The following is a 21,477-nucleotide window of genomic DNA, read 5'->3' on the forward strand; positions in this document are numbered from 1 at the left end:
AGCTCTTGAATCTGCAATGGAGGCACTGGCAGTGCATTACAGAAAGTACCTTTTAACAGTGGATAGCATTGCAGAATAGTGGGACAACTGTTGTAATTGTGAACTGATTAACTAAGGCTCCTTGACCTTATAGGCCAAATTCATTATTGGCCCACTCTTATGCCATCAGTGAATTTGTCCCTGAAATATTAATTGACTAAGGGTGAAATGAATAGTATTTAGAAGGCCAGCATAAAGCCTATGTGCCAATTAAGCCCTATCCCACCCTCAGACTGCAATTTTGTTCCCACAGTTTTTAACTCCTGCAGTTTAGGTTTCTTGACCATCTACGTAGCTGGTTTGCAGGCACAATAAATTACTCAGAAAGCCTAAGGATATAAATTAGAATTTCAGTTAGCTTTGCCTGAAAGTTACTTTTGTGGAATTGGAGTCCACCTTCTGAAAATCTGTCCCTGAGGGTCTGAGCGGGATTCCTTCACCCACTTTGAGAGTTTTGGGTGTGCAAAGAATTCAAACTCTTAATGTAGTTTATCAAGGGAACTACGGTGTCCTCTTTTTGGTATTAGGGCTTAACTTTTGCTAGTCCAGACTCTGTTGTCAGAGATTTGAGCATGAATCCCATTGTATTTCATCGGAGTTGGGTGTGTATAACTAAGTGCTGAATTTGACCTTAGATTCCAGTGGGAGTTATGCTGTTTTATGGAGGAGAGAATAGATCCCACAAATCCTCTAGGAATTCCTAATACTACAGGATTAAAGTCATTAATGTATAACTGCATTTTCTTGGGAATCCAGATGCCCTGATTATTCTGATTTTAAAAGCATATTGTCAAGATGTTTTTCATCATCTGTAAGATGTATGACCTTCTGGAAGCTTGAAGGTGAAATCTGTATCCCCACCAAACAACTGGGTCCCCTCTCCTCACAGGAACGCAGCAGTATGCTTGGAAAGTTGCTCGTGAGTGGTTGGCCACTGTTGTTGATGTATTTATTTTTATCTTATAAAAATATAGCATTTAATTTATCATGAAAAGAAAGCAAAAAAGTACATGGTCTCTGCAAACAAATCTAAGGAAAAAAGTGGGACGTTGCTGTTCTAAGTTTGGGCCTTTCAGCTCAGTTTCTTTGAAGAAAGTGTAGCAGTGCAGCCTATTGGATTTTTCAGCAGGCCACATTTTTCAGATCTGCTTAAAGATCCTTTAAAGTTCCCTTTAATGTTAATGCTCTAATTTCAGATGATATTTTCGGTTCTGGTAAGCGCTGGCATTTCCTAATTCAAGGCAGATTGAGGGGCCCTGATGTCACTGCAGAACCAGTAAGCTGTACAGCTAGCATTTAGGCAGAAAGCAGCAACTTCAGAAGAGATTCTGTAGTGATGATAACCTAACCCCCTCCAACTGTCGTGGCTCTTGCCTCTGAAGCTAAGACCAGGTTAACCAGAAACATGTTTCAACACGTTTTTTGCTAGAATGCATCTAGCACAGTTTTCCTGGTTCATGGACATGTGGGTGGGTTGTGTTGCAGTCAGTTTTACAAAACCTTACTGGAGATTAGGGACTAGGGCTTGTTTATAGCAGGATTTTGTAAAATGGTTCATACCATAGCTAGGGCCTATCATAAACTTGGTCCTAGCAACAATCTGATGTATACATAGTTCTGCGTCCTAAATCCAATATTAGGTGAAGTCTCGGCAGTGGATGAGGAAATCCAAGGGATTGCTCAAAGGCTAGGCAGGCAGTGGTGTCAAGGAGCTGGGTGTACTGAATTTGATGCTTAAGCAGGGGCGATATCTTTCTTATTTAGGGCAACTACTGGCCTTCAGAGGTGCAGAAATCTGCTTCTTCTCCCAGCACTATCAGCTGCAGTTTCTCCTTTCTCACTTGCTGCTCTCCTAATGGTGTGAGGCTTATGTTATTTTGAAATAGCCTTTGAGCAATCCCTTGGATTTCCTCATCCACTGCCGAGACTTCACCTCATATTGGATTTAGGACGCAGAACTATGTATACATCAGATTGTTGCTAGGACCAAGTTTATGATAGGCCCTAGCTATGGTATGAACCATTTTACAAAATCCTGCTATAAACAAGCCTTTAGAATGGAAAATGGACAACATTCCTTCCTTTTAAAACAAATTCTGCCCTCTTTAAAATTTGATGATATAAATCTTTACTTTTTGCCTTGAAGGTAAGTTCAAAATATCATCATGGCAATGACGATTTAACATGTTACCAAAGATCCGAAGATCGGTTAAACCATATTTCACACGCAAGCAGTTTCAGTTCCAACTTTCTGACTTGCCTTAGTTTCTGAACAGGAAAAAAAAGGCCAGCACGCCCTAACATTAAAAGCACAGGATGTGTTGGCTCTAGTTGAGGCTTGTTCGTGGCTTGGTACTTAACAAAGCTAGTGTCAACCACAGTTGAGCACACAAGTCTTAATAGCTGTCAACCACAGCAGATGTAGGTGAAACATTACAATTAATAAGCAGGCCATGGAGAACAATAGTGTAACTACACCTCCAGCATCTTTTCGCCCCCATGTCTGATGTGTTTTAGGTTCTTAGCTTTTTGCAGAAAACCACACCTTTTTCGGAGTCTTTAGGTTTATGTCATGAAATAGCACCATGTGTCAGAAAAAGAATCAAGGTCAAATAGGTGCCTGAATCTTGGGTCATCATGTGACTGTTCTGCTTTGATCACAAAGGGCTTTGGATTCTCTATAGTTAACCAGGTTAATTTGTGCCTGTATTAAAGGCACAGAGAATATGAGGCTTGAAGACAAACTAGGCTTTTAAGATTAAAGGAACAAAGCCAAAGCGGTGAGGTTCTAAAATGAACTTACCTTAAAAAAGATACTGGGCCAAATTCGTCCTTGTGTAGTTCCTCTGAAATCAATGAAGTTACAATAGGGATGAAAGTAGCTACTATTTTATTCTTAGCCTTACACACAAAAGATCTTTCTGTAGCTCTCCCCCAAACAATGTCCGATACAGCTTTAAGTTGCCTTCTCCTCAGGCACAAACTTAGAGCCTAATACTCACTGAAGTCACTGAGGGCATGTCTACACTGCAAGCTGGGGGTGTGACTCCCAGCTTGAAGAGACATACTCATACTAGCCTCATTGAGCAAGTATGCTAAAAATAGAATGTATATGCAGCCACACAAGAAGCAAGATGGGGTAGCTTTCCTGAATACATACCTAGGGTTTCCGGCAGGCATGTAGTCAGGGCAACTAGTCTGTTCTGCTGCCCATACTCTGCAGCCTCATTCTGGTTTTAGTGCGCTAGCTACTGTTGGGAGCTGGTATATGTCTCCTCGGGCTGGGAATCACACCTCTAGCTCCAAGTATAGACATATCCTGAGAGTTTTGCCATTAATTTCAGCGAGAGGTGAGACCGAGCCCCTCAGGGCTTGATCCAGAGCCCACTGAAGTCAATGGAGACTCCACTGTGGGCTTCAGATCAGGCCCTTAGTGAGAGTTTTGAGTGCACAAGGAATGCAGGATCAGGCTGGACTGGTTGAATGAGATAGCACATGTGAGAGGGTTATTCAAACGCGAACTAGGAATTTAATAATATTGCAGACTTGGTTTGGAGAGCTGGATCAGGCTGGTTATGTGTTCTTGTACGGCTGGACAGCCTGTAAAGTTTGAACTTCTTTTTAACTTGCCGCTGCTTCATGCCTGTCTCTCTCTTTTGTGCCAGGATACAGCAGCGTGAGTGGTAAGCAATTGTTTTCAGACTTCTGCAACACTCAAACACAAAGACGAGTAAAGGGAAATTATTCATTGTCAGAGTTCTCTGACTTTTGTGGTTGAATGTTACAGCTTGAAGGTTCTTACTTGTAATATTTTTATGTCATTTCCTTTTCTTATTAGAGTGTTTAAAAAAGAAAGAAGGGGGAGGTTACGGGAGGTCTGAGCCTTTCTTTGACCACAGGTTTTTAAAAATTCTATAAAATTACTTTCTGGGTTCTTTTCCCAGTTTTTCCTGTGACCTTGGGCAATTCACTTAATCTCTGTGTGCCTCTGTTTCCCCTCCCACCCTTTGTCTTTTCCATGTAGATTGAAAGCACTGGAGAGCAGGGACAGTGCCTTATTATGTGTGTTGTAGAGCCTATAACACAATGGGTTTCTAACCTCAGCTGGGATCTTGAAGTACTTCTGCAGTAGAAATAAAAGCTACAATAACTTGTTTGACAATGACGGTCTGTATTTTGGGAGCTTTGAAAGCTATTTCATGATCAAATAGATGCTCAGAAAACATTTGGTATGCCCAGTAAATACAGACCTGTAAGATAAAAAGAAATTAGGAAAAATTTATTGGACACGTGCAATAAGCAACTTGACATTTTCAGTTTTATGGTTGTAAGTTAAACCCAAAAGTAAGTGGCCTGAGGGCCAGCAGTGTTTCTTTTTAACAAACTAACTAACAGCGATACCTTTTTAATTGCAGCAGGGAAAAAAGCACCTGAGATTCTTTTTTTTTTGGTAGCTTGTCTCCCATTTATAAATGAGCAAATAAATGTTCCCGAACAAAGCAGTTTGCTTTTGCATTGAGGTGCTCTCATGGTAAATTTTGTTCTGGAACAAATTTCAGCAACTGGGTAAACCAAATTGAGGTGTACAACTTAAAAAAATTAACGCATCCTTACCTACAGCAGTATAAAGGGCTCCCCTACAATTAGTATCAGGGTTTAGAAGACGATAATCCTGTTCTTAAAAAAACAGCGAAACCCTTTTTCTTAGAGGGCTTTATTGAGTCATTTAAAAAGAAAACCTCTGCAATATCCTTTTTTTTTTCAGTTTAGCATCCAATCAGTTTCAAAGTTAACATTTATTTGCCATGAAAATAATTTCCTGGGTTATCATGTGATATTTAAAACTAATAGTCCGATACTGATGGACTACAAGCAGGCTAAAACATATGACAGTCTTCATGCTGTAATTCTTCAGCACAGAGAGAACCCTGCTAAATATGGCTGACTGAACATATATTGAATCATTTATATTGGCCACCATACTGTAAAGGACATTGCACAGTAGGAGCATTGCTATAGACTCCTCGGTAGCATACTTCATGTGTAAAGAGAATTCACAGTTTTCACTGGTGAAAAGTACGTTTTGCAAGGTTTGTTTTAAAATGCAAAAGAAAAAAAATCTTAAGTGTTGCTCAAGATGATACCGTGCCTTAGATTTTCTTTGTAGTTTTAAAAGATTTATAGCTGTTTGTGCAAAAGTGATGTCGAAAGAGGAAGGTATCCTGTATCCTCTTCTTATAGCTCACCACGTCCTTTTGTGAAATATGACGTCTAGAACCTGAAGGTCATGGCAGCTTGCCATCAAAAATTAGCTTCTATTTCTGTTTCTTTTGTGTGGTGAATTGACCTGAGAAATCTCCCTGTTGGCTGCATTAATAAGGGGGGGAATAATAAAGATCTAAATATAGATGTAATTGTTTAGTGTATATTTATCACTCTTCATTGTGTTTATTAAAATGAGAAAGACAGCAATGGTTAAAATAGAACTGAATTAATAGCTATGGTCAGAAACAACATTTGGCTCTGCGGTTAGTAAGTAGCATTCTCTTGGAATTAGAAATAATAAAACTCGCCCATTGCAGTGAGAAATGAAAGGATGTCAACCTAGTTAAGTGCCAAATTTGACCTCTCTGACTGAAATGATCATTATACGTTGGGGAATAGTCCTTGTTAGTCTTTATTTATTATTTGTATTATGTTAGTGCCTAGAACTGTAGATTGACTAAATAGTTCATTTAAAATCAGCATTCAGTTGCTTACGTTAAAAAAAAATCACACAATTTTGATGTAAACACATGAAAACTCTGCAGCAACAGTTAACTGATATATTTTGCCTCTGTTTGCAACAGCCATCTACAAAAACAGTTGCCGGTCACGCTTGGTGAAGTGATTACTTTTTTCCATCACGGCTGTTGATGGCATAGTTCTAACATGGTTTTCCTGTTGAGTGTGAACAAGGATTTTTTTAAAGAACTTCATTAGCCTTAACCATATTGTAGAGTATGGGTCAAATATTTCTCACTTGTGTACTGTCATTGACTTCAGTAGGACTATCTGCATGGATACGATCAACAGGATTTGCCCTATGCTCCTAGGTGGTCAACCGCTATCTATCTGAATATAATTGTAACGTGATTTGCAACCTTCTTTCATGTAGCTGCAATCAGTGTTCTAACCATAACCATATCTGTAAATATTTTCAAACATAATTGTGAGCTGTTACATGGTTAAGAAACAACAAATGCTATTCGCAGCGCCATTCACCAGGCACATGCTAGCTGATGGAGCTGATAGGTACACATGGAGAAATACTCAACAGGAGGTCATATTGGCTTTTGTTCTGCTATATTAGAAATGCATTAAAAATTCTAAGTGAGATGGACAAAATTGACAGGGAAAGAAATTTCCATGTGGATTTGTTGAATGAAAAATGGGGAGTGGGGTGGGGCGGGAGGAGCATAAAAACTAAACACACATTGACGTGTCCCTTTAAATTAAGAAGTATTTAATTGTTACATATTGTCACGTTTATCACAAAGCGTGAACTATTTATTGCACTCTTTATGACTGAGAGTTCCAGGGGAACCTAGAAGATGTTAAACACCCAGCTCCCACTGAAATTCAATAGGACTTGAGTGCCTAACTCCCTTTGGGTAGTTTGAAAATCCCAGCCTATTTATATCATTCTCATATGAACATAGACTGAAAGGCTACTTTGAATTCGGAAGAGACTCAACATTGCATGCTACTGTCAAAGTAAGGGCCAACATTTTCAAATATGAGTTCACTTCAGTGAGAACTGTGGCTACTCAGCAGCTACCATAAGAAAATAAGGTCATTTACTTAGGTACTTGATTGTGGATATAGGTGTCTGATGTTAAGGCATCTATGTTTGCAAATTTTGATATTCTATTACAACAGCTACCTCCCCACATTGATAAGGTCACATTATGTGTTCTTCCGCCTATGTTACCCTGCTCTAAGGCCATTCTTTTTTTAAATAGAAGAGGAGTGAGAGCTATCCACTAGACCTCACTGGAGCTTACATGTACTTACTTCATTAGGATTGCTGTCTTAAGGACAACTCCAAAGAAAACCTTGGAGCCAGATCCTCAGCTGGTGTAGCTTCATTGACTTCAGTGGAGCTACACCAACTTACGCCAGCTAAGAACCTGGCCCTTGACATTTAATTCTGATTTTAAGTTTCCTTTAGACTCTTGTAACCTTGTAAACCTCTCAGGTAATTGTTGCTTATAGAGTCTAGAACTAAACGCATGATTCTCAGGCATATTTTGTCACAGAGATAAAGTGATTATTGTATGCTTTTGTAAAGCTAAGTTCCCCTTAGCTAGTTCATTCTGTATAGTCTCTTCTTATAGCAGTCTTAGTTCTATATTAACTTTTTTGCTGCTGCTGCTATTATCTATCTATCTCTCTGTCCATCCATCTGATAGCAATCACTCGGCAAGCACTCTGGGAAACCATATTCCCTGGGTTAATTTATATTGGAAAATGTCCCATGTGTTATTTTTAGTAAACGGACATAGAAAATGAACCATATAATTAATTCATGCTAATATATGTGTGTGTGTATAGATATATTGATGTATATTAATATATAATTTTTTAAATCATTTTTAAACTAGAAAATGACAGATGGAGAGATCTCAGCAGGAAGTATCCACTTCAAATTGAGCAACCTAGTACCATAATCTGGGACTGTGTGCCTGATAAAAGTGAAGATGGCTCAATATGGCACAGAGAGGCAGCTAACACTTGTTCAGTGACCAACTTGATCAAAGACCTCAGTCTTAGTGACCATAATGGCAACCCATCAGCACCTCCCAGCAAACGCCAGTGTAGGTCACTCTCTTTTTCTGATGAAATGTCTAGCTGCAGGACATCATGGAGGCCTTTAGGGTCAAAGGTCTGGACTCCTGTAGAAAAGAGACGGTGTTATAGTGGGGGAAGTGTCCAGCGCTATTCCAATGGCATCACCACCATGCAGCGGAGTTCAAGTTTCAGCCTCCCTTCAAGGTCAAACATGCTTTCCTCATCATATGACCAGTCTGGATTTAGCAACAAATTTGGATGTCAGCCATGCCAAGGGCTGAGGAAGTCAACCACCTGTGGGCAGGCAGGTGACATCTGGGGTTATGATCACAATTCTGTAGATGGTAACCGGTTGGACATGCAGAGGTCCCTCTCCTGTTCACATGATCAGTTTTCCTCTTCAGAATATTGTGCACCCTCAGCAAACAGCACACCTGCCTCAACACCAGAGCTGATGAGACGCTCCCACGGGCTGTCGCGAAGCCGATCACAGCCCTGTGTCCTTAATGATAAGAAGGTTGGAGTTAAACGACGACGGCCTGAGGAGGTTCAGGAACAAAGACCCTCATTGGACCTTGCCAAGATGACCCAGGTAAGACATACTTATGTTATTAACAGGCAAACATGGGTGGCACAGACATTTACGGAACATAATTGAACACTTATGTGTGGGCAGAACACAGCATCACATGGGGTTATTTTTCAGTCAACAGAAGCCTGAATTTTAATTGCTTCCATTTGGGCTAAAATCCATTTTCTTCTGACTCAGCTGTATTAATCTGCATTAAATAGATGTGATTGTTATGGATAAGTTTGTTCCTTTTGTTAGAGCAGAAAACTTATTCCTGTGCAGCTGGATTTGTAGCATTATTCTTTCAAAACCTTCCTTCTTTTTTTTTCCTGACGCTGAGGCCTGTAGCACATCACACCAATATTTCCTCATACTGTGTATTTCTATCAGAAATAATTTTTTAAAGTAGAATTTGTATAGGAAATGTTTAGGGGAGAGGAGCTTTGAGAGCATGCAGGAGGAAGTGAAGGCAACATCCAGGGTATTCAGCATTAACTTTATCACTAGTTGAATTTTCACTGGTAGGGACTGTACTGGCTATTAGCGGTGACTTCAAGCAGTCTTGACTCCTGTAATTTTCCACTCTGGAGATGTTATCAAGTTTCATATTCAGGTGCAAACATAGAGCAAAATTTTCTTCCTCAATATGCAGTGTGAATCTACAGTGCAGATAAGAGATTTGAAGTGCATATCTGAGAGGATTTTGCTCCATAGCCCTCAATCTTCAAGACCCAATTATGTGATATTGGCCTTCAAAAATGTGTGAGAAAGTCAAAATGAAAGGACATATTAAAGAACAGTACAAGAAGCAATTTCATTTTGCATGTCTAAAGTTTTCCATAACCACAGTTTTATGATTCAGGATTTCTAATGTCAATAATTTACAATAATAAACTCTGTGATAACACCAGCTTTGTGTGGTACAGAGATAAATTTGGGTCTAAAGATCCCATGGTTCATTTTGCAAGAGTAAGGTATTAACCCTGCTGTTCTGGCCAAATTCCAATGTTTTCTATTACATTCTGCCTGCCAAAAATTTCCCCTAAAGTTTCAACTGGATATGATATTCTTCTTCACTCTCTGTTGTGTAATGTTGCTGTTAAACAGCTGTTTCATTTCATCCGAAATGTGACTGCATTTCAGTAGGCTAGTGCATAATGAAGTTTAGTTTATTGTTAACAATAAAACTAGTGACATCTCCTAAGCAGGTACAGTTCAGAAATAGAGTTGCAAATTTCCTTTCCTTCCCGTCACCCAGTGTAATGACTTCTGATGTTATAAATACCATTTTTTTCTTTTAGAATAATGTGATATTTTATGACATTTTATGCTTATATGGTTCAATGGTTGCTTGAATGAGTTCATTGTGTTTGAGGAAGTGACTAGTCTGTCCTCTTCCAAAGAAGCTTAAATGATAAAAAGGGACAGAAACAGTTGTTCTTGGGTGATACACTGTGATCTCCATTTGATAAACTGCGTCAGTTACATCTAACACACTTAGCTTATTTTATTAGCTAATAAGCTGGATAGGTAGTAAAAGCAACTTACACATGTTGTTATATTTCATTAGCTACAAGTTGAAATAACACAACTGGCATCACTGAAGTCCTTTTCATTTCCTGGCATTGGCAGAAACATTTTAAAAATACATACAGTAGTTCTATATATTTGTGCCCACATATGTAGGATATTTCATGTGCTCCAGGCTGGTCTCCGAGAAAGTGGTGGTGGAGGTGGTAGGAAGAGGTCAAAGGGGCAGCTGTGAATTAAAACACTTCTGCTGATAGCTTAGTGTTCATCAACAAGTCTCTAGGTACGTTAAACATACCTAAAAGTGGATAGCAGGGGATTTATGATCCTTTCAAGGAGAAGGAGCCTTGGGAGAAATGGATGCTATGATTTGGAATAATTCTGGGGATTTATATTGCCTGAAAGACACAGGGCTGGCTTGTGCAACCTTAGCATTGGTGAGGCAAGTAGTAGTCTCGTTGGCTTCAACAGCAGTACTCATGTGAGTGAGTGCTCACCACCATGGGGAAGGGTTGCACAGTCTGGTTCTAAATAAAGGTTGAGGCAAATTTGTAAAGTAGTGTGGAGAAGATGGCATGACTGCTGTGCAATTGAAGAAGCTTTTCCCTGGCACTACAGTCTCTCTCTCTCTTTTTTTTTAGAAAAATCAAAACAGTGGCCAGCCATGCTACCTTGTGGCCACGCAGTCAGCTGCCTTCCAAGCGTGGTCCTTGAACCCAGCTTCTCACTCTCAGGCAGGGGCATGTTCAGGAATTTAAATTTGACCCCTTTAGGAGGGGCACCCAGGAGCTCAATCCCCTCCTGCCCTGCTCGGCCCCGACAGGAACTCTCTCTATCCTCTCCCCAGCCCTTGCCCTCGTAGGAGCTCGCTCTTCCCTGCCTCTGTGACCCTGGGGCCGGAGAAGTTCTGTGCCCCCGATGATTATTGGTGGGGGTGTGCCCCTGCTTGTCCCCCCTTGTGCACACCCTTGCTCTCAGGTGGTGGTGCTAAAGGGAGCTGCAGAGGCTGTGAGGGAGGAAGCCCTTTACGTTACTATGCAGAGAACCCTGGGCTGTTTGCAGAACACCGTTGTTAGGGTTCAGAGAGGGCCCTGTGAGCTAACACTGACAGGGAGTACCATGCCATGACAAGAGGCCTTGAAGGCGAAGGAATAATGTGCAGCCCATCAGGGGTGGGGAGTCATAGGACTTGGGAGCACATTCTCCAAACCAACTGAGTAACCACAGCCTGGAAAATGGATCCCACACTAGGAAGGATCCATTTTTCAGCTACCTTTTACTTAGTCCCTTTGTGCCAAATAGAAGAATAAACTCCAATTCCTTTTGCAGCAGCTTCTCATTTAAGTTTAACTTCAGCCCCAGCTGCCTCTGTTTCTGAGTGACGGTAAATGACACACTGGTTTGGGTTGATGGAGAGGTTTAAATCTGCCTCCAGCGACAAAGACCTTTCAGATCTTCAGGGGCCCAAGAGTCCAGGGTCCATGAAGGGCTGCGTATGATATTCATTTTAAAAGAATGCAAACAAAATTTGAGTCATGTACTGCAAGACAAGGAGACTATTAAAAAATTCAAGTCCGTTTTTGTAAAATGTACCTGTGCCCATTGAAATAAACCAACCGTAATATTCAGTATCCACTCTCAGCTGAGCTCCCTCCTATCTGTGTCATGATTATGTCCCTAGCCGCTCTCTCGGTATTAAAACCCATGTGAAGCTGAAGGTATTGTATATCCCCAAAACATTTTGGATTTCAAGTCCGTAGAACAAAATTATAGCAAAAAAGAAAAGCAATGAACTGTAATGCTACACCTCTGGCTGTGTGGCTATAGTATTTTGAGCACACTTTTCACACACTAAATATTTCTCTCTTCTGACTTTGGTTCCCACGATGGACCCAAGCTAAAGTGGTACTTACAGTCTATCTGACAATAACTAATACTGAAAAGTGCAGTGTTCCTGCACAATGCTGCACAATAAAAATCCTTTGCAGGAATGGGTAACTACATCTTTATGACCGCATGACCCCTTCGCTCTCACCTTGTGTTGTTTCTTGTGTGATCTTACCATCTAGGATGAAGCGAACTAAGTAAATTAATCCCAAATAATAATCAAAGTAATGAAAAGCCCAACATTTTGGAATGATACAAGGACCCATTCAAGAAATGTAGCCTCTGTGTAATTGTAATTATAACCACGCTGTTTCACAGCAGAAGTTGTTTTAAAGCAGTGCAAGGAATCGGTCACATTCCTCTGATTCACGTGCAAGGTGGTTTCATTTAGAGTTCACGAACAGCTCTTTGCTATAAAAATACCTTATGAAACGGCTTTGATCTATTGCTTTCTGTGTTTGGCTGCAGGACCCTGAAAAATGACACAATATGCTCTACAGCAGGGCAGGGCTTAAACCAATCATTTATTTATAGCATCAGATTTTTGCAGCTCCAAAAGCATGATCAGTATTTTTCTTCTTGCCACCACACACTAGTGACTGTATTTTTCTTTGGCTCCATTAGTAACAGGTTCATTGAGAAAAAGGTCACACAGGACTGTGTTTCAGATTTTGAAATTGTGACGATAATGCAGTGATGCCCACTGACAGGAGATATAGGAGAAAGGAGGAGGAAGGATGCTTCTGCAGATAAGGCGCTGGACTGAGTCAGGAGAGATGCGCTATCTTTTCCAGTTCTGGAAGTCTTTGTGTGTGACCACAGGGAAACAATTTCACCTTTCTTGGCCCATATTTCCGTAAAGGGAGATTGTGCAACCAAATTCAGCAATACTTACTGCAAATAAATACAGTGAGATTCTTGGGATAAAAAGCATTAAGGAGATGCAGAGTATATCAGATAAGAAAAAATCTGCTTACAAGGTGCCATGCTTAAGGCCGATTTTTGCATCCTGGCTTGTTTTGTGCGTGGGTAACTTGCCATGCAGCATTTGCACAGCATCTGACCCTTGGTCTGTTCCATGCTAGATAGGTTCTTCTACAGCACTCATCACAGATGGTAAAATGGATGTGCACACAAACCTCAGTGCTGTATGCATACATGGGCTGGGCTTGCAAATCTACCTGATAACAATTTGCTTGTTTTATCCAATGACTTGTGTACACAAAGTTGGGCATGCCCCATATGCTCTGTCAGCAATCTCAAAAGGGTGTGAAGGATTCTTAGTTTGCGGTAGGAGGTGTTCAGGACTTTTCAGGATCAGACCCAAATGGAGAGACAGTGGCCCTGCATGCCAAACCATTCCATATGCCTCTCTGTTACAACGGCATTTGTTGCAAGAACAGCTGCTGAATGAATAGAATGAATAAAAGAAATGTTAGTATTTTTATTCCTTTAGTGATTTTGAGAGTCTGCACAAAGGCCTCTAAACTCTCCATCTTCAGCAGGATTTTGGACATTGTGGGAAGAGGGGAAAATGATCCGTACAAATCCCGGGGAAGGAAAAGTTGCAGGGATGGAAGGGGGTTGCAGGAAGAAAAGAGGTCAGAATCGGGCAGACCCTGACCACCAGGTGCTATCATTAGTTTGCAGTTTCAGCCCATTGGACATTACAGGAGAACTCGAGATCAGTCAGTGCCATATTTGGCAGTTTAAAAACTACAGAGGGAAACAGATATAAAAATCAAATATCTTAGTCAATTCTTTTTTTTTTAATTGATATTCTCACTGCAGTTTTCTCAGTGTAATGGGCTGGGCTCTTTTTGTTTGCTTGATTCTGTGCATATGGAAAGTAAGTTGAATTCTTTCTAAATATCAGGATGAGAGAGAGTAGAAATTGAAAGTGTAACTGATTGCTCCAGCCTACACAGTGAGTGAGCTCTGGAACAGCTGCTTGGCTGTGCTTAAAATACTATGTTAGTAATTGTTGATGAGACCTGTGTGTGCTAAACAGGGGCGTGCTGTAAAAACAGGAAAGTGGAGAATAAGTCATCTGTCTTGGCTCATCATTTTGTATTAAAATGTGTTAGGCTGCTAGGAAAATTAAAAGAACCATTGAGCTGTAGGTCTCTGTGTGTGTTGTGCCGTTTGCTGTGGCATTATGAATTACCCTGCCGTGAGCTGTCAGTGCTGTTATTGCACAAGTAATCTTCCTAAGGTCATGGCGACTGTGAGCTCTGCAGCTTCGATCTCACGTTAAAAAAAGTTAATGAGTTTATCTTTGAAAATGCCAATGAAGCAATTTTTTTTCTAAGGCTCCTTGCAATTTTCTTCTCTTTAATTGTTGGCCATTTGCAACTAAAGATTCCTAAGAGGGAAACGCAACTGAAAAAGGGAAAAGTGGTATGGCAGATGACACTGTGTTCCTTACACAGGGTAAAGAAAGAAATCCTGCTTCCCATGCAAGTGTTAAAATGTAGCTCCAGTCCACCTTTATGCAGAAGCAGTCTGGAGACCAAAGACATTTGGGAAATTGCTATGGAGAGAGGAGACTTAGTGCTTGGCCCAATGAAGCCAATGGCCATCCTTCTCTTGGCTCAGCTCATACACAAGTGCTCAAGGAAAGGCTGGAGAGTGCAGGCCCAGGTTCTCGGAGAGAATGTAGGGAACTTCATACTGGAAGGAAGGGAGGATGGTCTTGTGGTTTAGATGCTTGGCAGAGGAGTAGGAGAGCTGGCTTCCATTCCCAGCTTTGTTGCAAACTTCCTGTGTGACTGTGGGCGAGTTACTGAATTATTTTCTGACTCACTCCTCCATAAAGCAAGTATAAAACTTTCCTACCTCACAGGGCGTTGTAAGGAGAAGTCCGTTAGCATTTGAGAGGTGCTCAGATGTGACCAGTGATGAGGGCTGTTGAAGTCGATAGATCGCTATTTGAGAGTCAGAGGAGGTATGTGGTGGAGAAAGGGGGACTCCACACAAAGTCACTACTGGGCTGTTGTTGTAGGCCAAACTGTTGCTTTCCTGTTTGGTTGCTGGTGATACAAGTCCAGTTTATTTAGTTGTAAATATTTCACTCTGAAAGCTTTTGGGAATAAGAGCTGGGAGGAGGAACACAGACCTTGAAAGACTGTTTTTGTGGCTTTTCTTCCAGTTGACCCACGCCATCAGCCTACATCCTGTAATACAAATGCTGCTTAGTTTTTAAATCAGTGCCTAATAGGTATATAGAAAAGTCAGCAGTTAATACAGATCATTTATCTCAAAACCTTCCAGTCAGCTCCTGTTACTCTATAGAGGTCTCTCTCAGCTGCCTGAGGCTCTGCAGGAATGGTCGAAGTCTTCCAACTTGGCTCTGTTGTTTCTCTGAGGATTTAAACTACTACATTTTTTTGAACCTGAAACTAGCATTATATACTGCATCCTTTAACCCAGTTCTTCAGGTTTATTTCAGTTTTAGCAAAGCACAGAATACAAACAAGAAGGACTTTGGCTGCCAAATGTGTCAGTTTCTCCAACCTCTGGTGGCTGTCTCTCACCTTTCCTCTGTAGGAGGGACTTCTACTTCCCCTACTGGACCCTGTAGATAATGTGTAATATTCCCTTCACAGACTGGCAACAAGGTTTGAATATAGACTGTCACTACTGCAGCACAAACCTTTACTGTTTGTGCTAAGCAAAACTTCCACTGACTTCAGCGGGTCCAAGATTTCACTGTAGGTCTCTTTGGTGGAAGCGGTAGTAGGCTGCTATTCTGTCAATCAGCCGAAGCATAACACACAGTGCAAAATCGGTTACAAATGCGTCTCTTGTGCCTATGGGAATGGATGGATCATCGTAGCTGCCCCATTGAGAAACATTAGAAAATAAATCAGCATAAAATCACCTTTATTGCAGTTCTTTGTGCCATTCACAGCTATTGCACTAACCGAATTGCTCTTCCAGATGAAAGATCCATGTGAGGCAGCAGCTCCAGTGCCCCAGTCTGTGTAGTGCAGTGACCCTCAACCTTTCCAGACTACTGTACCCCTTTCAGGAGCCTGATTTGTCTTGCGTACCCCCAAGTTTCACCTCACTTAAAAACTGCTTGCTTACAAAATCAGACATAAAAATACAAAAGTGTCACAGCACACTATTACTGAAAAATTGCTTACTTTCTCATTTTCACCATGTAATTATAAACTAAATCAGTTGGAATATAAATATTGTACTTACATTCCAGTGTATAGTTTATAAAACAGTATAAACAAATCATTGTCTGGTTGAAATTTTAGTTTGTACAGTACTGACTTCGTTAGTGCTTTTTATGTAGCCTGTTGTAAAAGTAGGCAAATATCTAGATGAGTTGATGTACCGCCGGAAGACCTCTGTGTACCCCCAGGGGTATGTGTATCCCTGGTTGAGAACCACTGGCATAGTGCACATTTTATTCGGGGGACTCCAAAGCAGTTGCAGGAGGACTTTGAAGGACAGTCCAACAGCCACAAGAGAGCACTCAGAGATACTTGCAAACCATCTTCACTTAATGTGTGCATGGGCATAGATAAGGCCATTTAGAATGCCCCACCTAAAATGTTAACCTAGAGCCACCACTGCTTCCATCCAGTCTGACCTGTTCAGAGTGATGGAAGATGCCAAATGGGGTGTAGAGGTTTGAGGGTGCACATAGGAAGATGTGGAACATACATGACACCTGCAGGGATGCCCTCCCTTGCTCCTCAATACGGAGCTAAAGAAAGAAAAGCTGCAATGTGTTTCTAGCACTGAAATGCTTTCAGATTAAAAATGTATGTGGGAGGAACCCTGGATCCATGCTAGTTTAGATATTATAAACCTCTAGCAAAATTAACTCTTTACTTCCTACAGAGGAGCTGTAAGAGCCTTTTTGTTCTTGCAGCTGCAGCAGCAGCATTGACAGAGTTTTCCTTCCTCACTTTCTGTTTTGCAGCATTGCCGTAGCCCCTGACATTGTACAGTCTGGGACACTAACGGCACAGTAGCACAAGAGCTCAGTTTGTTACAGTACTACACTTGGCAGTGAAGTGTAAGCCGTGGAACTGATGGCATCATCAGAAGGGAACGAGCCTCTCAGCTCTAATAAAATTACACTACTTCTGATGACAGCATTGTGAAACAGGACGAGGAAAGGAGCTTTACTGTCTATAGTTTCACTCTTGGTCCCGAAGAACATGAGCTCATGGGGACAAAATGGTGGACCTAGCAGTCAGTCCTATTTTTAAAGGCTACTTCAGATAAATCTCTGAGCCCAACCCACATCCTCTATATCCAGCTCTCAAGACATTCCAAGTCTGAATCGTGCAAATAGCCCCTATCTTTGTGACGTCCCAATTGCCTGTATCTGAACTACAGAGGTGTTTGAAATCCAGATTGAGGTTTTGTGGTTTGACCCTTTTGTAATTTCATAGTTAGTCTCAGAATCTCTTTCTTGTGTCAGTTTTATCCATGGACCCCACCTAATGCAATAAAGTTAAAAGACAGCGAGATCCTCGTTACTGCTCTGCTTGATAAAAACGACATGCTCTGTACATTTTCTAAAAATGAGCAACAGCAGGAAGAGCTCTGCTGTAGGTCTGGAGCTGAGTTTTCCTGTGTGTAGAAGTCACCACCAGTGTTATGGTGTTGGGGTGTCAGTGTTAATTTTGTTTATTCAGATGTCAGTCACGTCGTCTCTGCTCCTCCAATATGCTCTATTTTTAAAGTCTCCTTTCTCTCCAAGAAAGATTTGAAGGTAAAATGACTTACAGAGTTTACCCAAGGTGTCCATTTTTTTCTGATATGACCAGTTTAAACCTACCAGTATTGTGAGGTGCTCCTGATACCTTTGCCCTGCTGTGCTACTCAGTTAGATACTGCTGTATGTAAAGAGCTGCACATAAGATATCATTTGCAGTACATTTGCAGTACACAACAAATAGTTTTAACAACCCCAGGAACATAGTATATTCTTGAGACCCATCGGCCGACACCTTATCTATTAACTATTCAGATATACACAGTGATCTCTCTTTTTTAGAGCACTCCTGTCACATGCTGCTGGGTCAGTTTCATATTGGGGGAAACTGAGGCTAATGCTTGTGGGGCTAAGAGAGAAGTAGAAATTCCTACTTTGTGAAATCTAGAAATGGACCTGAAAAATCCACCCCATTTCCAACTTCCAAGGATTTTGGCCAGTGAAAGCTGATAAAGTGAACAGCCAGCCATAGGAATATCCCACTGATAATTCTGTAGTCCTTTATAAGGGCTGATGTCTTAAAGTGTAACATGATCTTTAATTCTAATTAACTGCTTCTTCTCACACAGTTGTCCTTATTCCTCTTATGCCCCTCCCATTCCCCTCATCTGAAATGCGCACTGAGGCAAAACCGAATCTCTGACATTTTTATATTGGGTTAGAAGCTGAAGAGAACAAATAGCACAGTGAAGAACAGAAACTCTACACAAATACAAACTTGATTTTACTGCATTCAAAGTGAGGGTTAATTGCTTGGTTTTGGACAAAAGTTGAACAATTTCTGCATTTGAAGGCCAGATACAGCAATACCCTGGGATGCTGGACCCAGGGAATGGCTCACTTGATGAGTACGTGTTCTGTTCTTTCCCTCTGGGGCACCTGGTATTGGCCACTGTTGGAAGACAGGATACTGGGCTAGATGGACCGTTGGTCTGATCCAGTAGGGCCGTTCTTATGTTCTTATGCTTTAAACAATAGTAGAAAAATAGCTGAATACAAAATGTACCTCCAACACAGTAAGAGCCGGATTAATTTACACACAAGAGTTATGAGACTGCTATCAATGATACACTGAAGGTTGTTAACAATACCAGCCCCTTTACTTGGCTGGTTACAAAGAAGAACTAATAATAAAGTTTCAAAAGACTTTTCAGATAGTATAACAAACCTCACAGTTTGACTGTAAATCCCCAATCCAATGCCCATCAAATTTGTTGAAATCAGATCATTTCCTAAATCCTCATGCTTTGAGAGATAAATTAGTCCAGCTGGATTCAGGAAGAAATCCCAACCCCCAACTCCCCACTCTGGTAAAGTATTAAACAAGTAGGTATATTCCTAACAGTTTACAGCTCCCCAGATACATACTGTCACTGTTGAAGACAGATTTCCAATCTAGATTGACCACATCTGAGTTTGGCAATTCCTACTGTATGTTCCTTCAAAGATGTATCATGTAAACTATCACCCTTGTGCTACCCAGGACTCTATTTTCAAAGGCGCCTTGTATGCACTTCCCAGACCAGTGATGGGATGTAAGATTTGTGGAGTTAACAGCACTCTGAACTTCAAGGGAAAAATAAGTTTTGCAGTACTCTGCACTGACACAATGGCAGTTGTGCTCTTGGGGCACCGGAGATATTGCCCCATTGGGGAAAATTAAACAAAGTAAAATACATTTACCTCCATCTCAGTTTTGTGTGTTGTGCACAGCTGTCAATTTAAAGGCCTCATCCTTCCATTTTCCAAATGAAGGAACCATATAAGCGGGCTTCAGTACACCATGTTGTGTAATGCAAGGATGCCTAGGGAGGGTGCATCCAACATCTCGACAACACCGCAGAGAACAGAGTGGCATTTCAAAAGTACTCCTGGAATGAGTGCATGTGCAGCTAACGAGAACTACAGTGCCCCATTTAGGTGTTGACTGCTTGCTGGACAGCCAGAGTACCTCGATGGGTTAGAGAGGTGATCTCATCTAGTCCTCCTGGATGCAGGGATGTTGCTGTCACACAGGATTTGAGTACAGGGTGTAAATAAAGTGGTATCCTCTGCTACTCACTATCAACACCCAAAATACAACATGGCGATGTATGCATCAGAAGGTAACCAGGACTAGGGACAGTGTGTAAGGATTTGGATCAAAACCTCTTAATTATAAAAGAACCCAGAATGCCGAATTTCTTCAAGCCTGACTCCCTTCACATTTTCTTTCTTCTTTTTAACCAATTTAAGGGTTAATAAAAGAGTTACTCTCATCCGTTTATTGCCTGAGCTATTTTTAGCTGCAGGAGATAGTTCTACAGCTGACAGCACATATAGGAAACTATAGTCAGGAAAGGTCACAGAAGAGGGCAGGATTGAAAACTAGTCTCAGATCAAGAGTCAGTTACAGCGTTTGAGACTGGGGCCTTGCTTACACTGGGGACTTCAGTCATCAGTGACCAGCCATGGGTTTAACAAGGCAGGGATGGGAAGGGCATATTTAACAGTGAGATAATGTTGAATAGAGATTTAAATGTGTTACAGCTTTATCCCACTACAGCAGGGCCACTATGTCAGGAACACAGTGTTCCCAGAGGGCACTATACAGGCTTGGTAGAAACTAACTACACCAGTCATGCAGGGAGCAAAAAAACGCTAACCGAAACAGAGGCTAAAGAGATGACCATTGAGGAAGCATAACTATTGGTAATTAAATCTTTAAATTGTTCTCTGAAAACCTTGACCTGGCTTCAGGAGCCAACCCAGCCAGCGCTCTGGTATCCTGCAGAGAAGACACCCAGGGGAGGAGGATAGATTTATGACACGGGGATATAAAGAGGTACAGATAGGAGAAGTAAGAGATGGGCAAGTGGTAGAATTCAAAACCGAGATGGGCTAGGACTAAAGCATCGGTATGCTCTCTCTTCACCTCCATTCCCTCCAGCACATGAGGAACATAGGAATCACCAGACTGGATCAGACTCCCAAGGCCCATCTAGTTCGATAGCCTGTCTCTGACAGAGGTCAGCACTAGATGCTTCAGAGAAAGATGAGCGACCCCTGCACTAGCAAATGTCTACTGAATGCAGTGTGGGAAAGCCTATCCGTTGGTTAGCTGATGGTTTCTTAGTTGGTTACCTTAGCTAATTACCAGCACAATACATTTCTGGGCTAGAGTAGTGTGGATCCATGCTCTGCAACTAGGAATTCCATTCTAATCCTGACTCTTGCAGGCTTTGGCCAAGTCACTAGCCTCAATGTTTCAGTTCCCCACAGCAGGGATAATAATAATTACCCACCTCACAGGATGTGGTGAGGACTAGTTAGTTAATGTTTGTACAACACTTTAAATAATTGAAGTCATTGGTATTATTTCAGCTTTCTTTTGATAGGTATCTGTAGCATGGTTGCATGGATTGGCTGTAAAATACTGGCCGAGCAGTAAGAGAGAAACAGAGTTTGTGCTATGTTGCCCAGAGCCCAAGATGGTAACACATCTTCCACTTGCTGTAGTGGAAACGCAAGCACTGTTCTTCACGCCTGCAGGGACCCAACTGCTCCTCCTCCTTGCTAGGACCTGGCACCTTCTCCTTCAGATTCCTTGTAGGGACTTGCCATTGCTTCTCTTGCAGCTTCTGCTGGGGTTCCTGGCTTGCAGTAAATGTATGCCAAGCAACACTGAAGCAGCATACAGTAGCTCATATTACATTGATGCTTATACACCTTTATTCAGTGGAATTTGAATTGCAAACCCCATAGGGAAAGGATGAAGAACTGTGGGGTGGAGTTGTGGGGGAAAGAAAACAGACTTAAGGCCAGGTTTTAGAATTAATTCATTTAAATTGCAATACTTTTATACCTTACATTTTTCAGGACAATGATA

At 41.3% G+C, this 21,477-nt stretch overlaps 1 protein-coding gene across 1 annotated transcript in view; it reads left to right on the forward strand.

The window, feature by feature from the left end:
* The window catches only part of FAM53B (family with sequence similarity 53 member B), a 95,285-nt gene that overhangs the window by 13,820 nt on the left and 59,988 nt on the right, over nucleotides 1-21,477 (forward strand). The window contains exon 3 of the mRNA XM_050959553.1: nucleotides 7,686-8,464. Coding sequence (XP_050815510.1) covers nucleotides 7,686-8,464 — 779 coding nt within the window. The remainder of the gene's footprint in view (nucleotides 1-7,685; nucleotides 8,465-21,477) is intronic.

The sequence above is a fragment of the Gopherus flavomarginatus genome, chromosome 6 (genome assembly GCF_025201925.1).
Source record: "Gopherus flavomarginatus isolate rGopFla2 chromosome 6, rGopFla2.mat.asm, whole genome shotgun sequence".
Classification (NCBI taxonomy): Eukaryota; Metazoa; Chordata; order Testudines; family Testudinidae; genus Gopherus; species Gopherus flavomarginatus.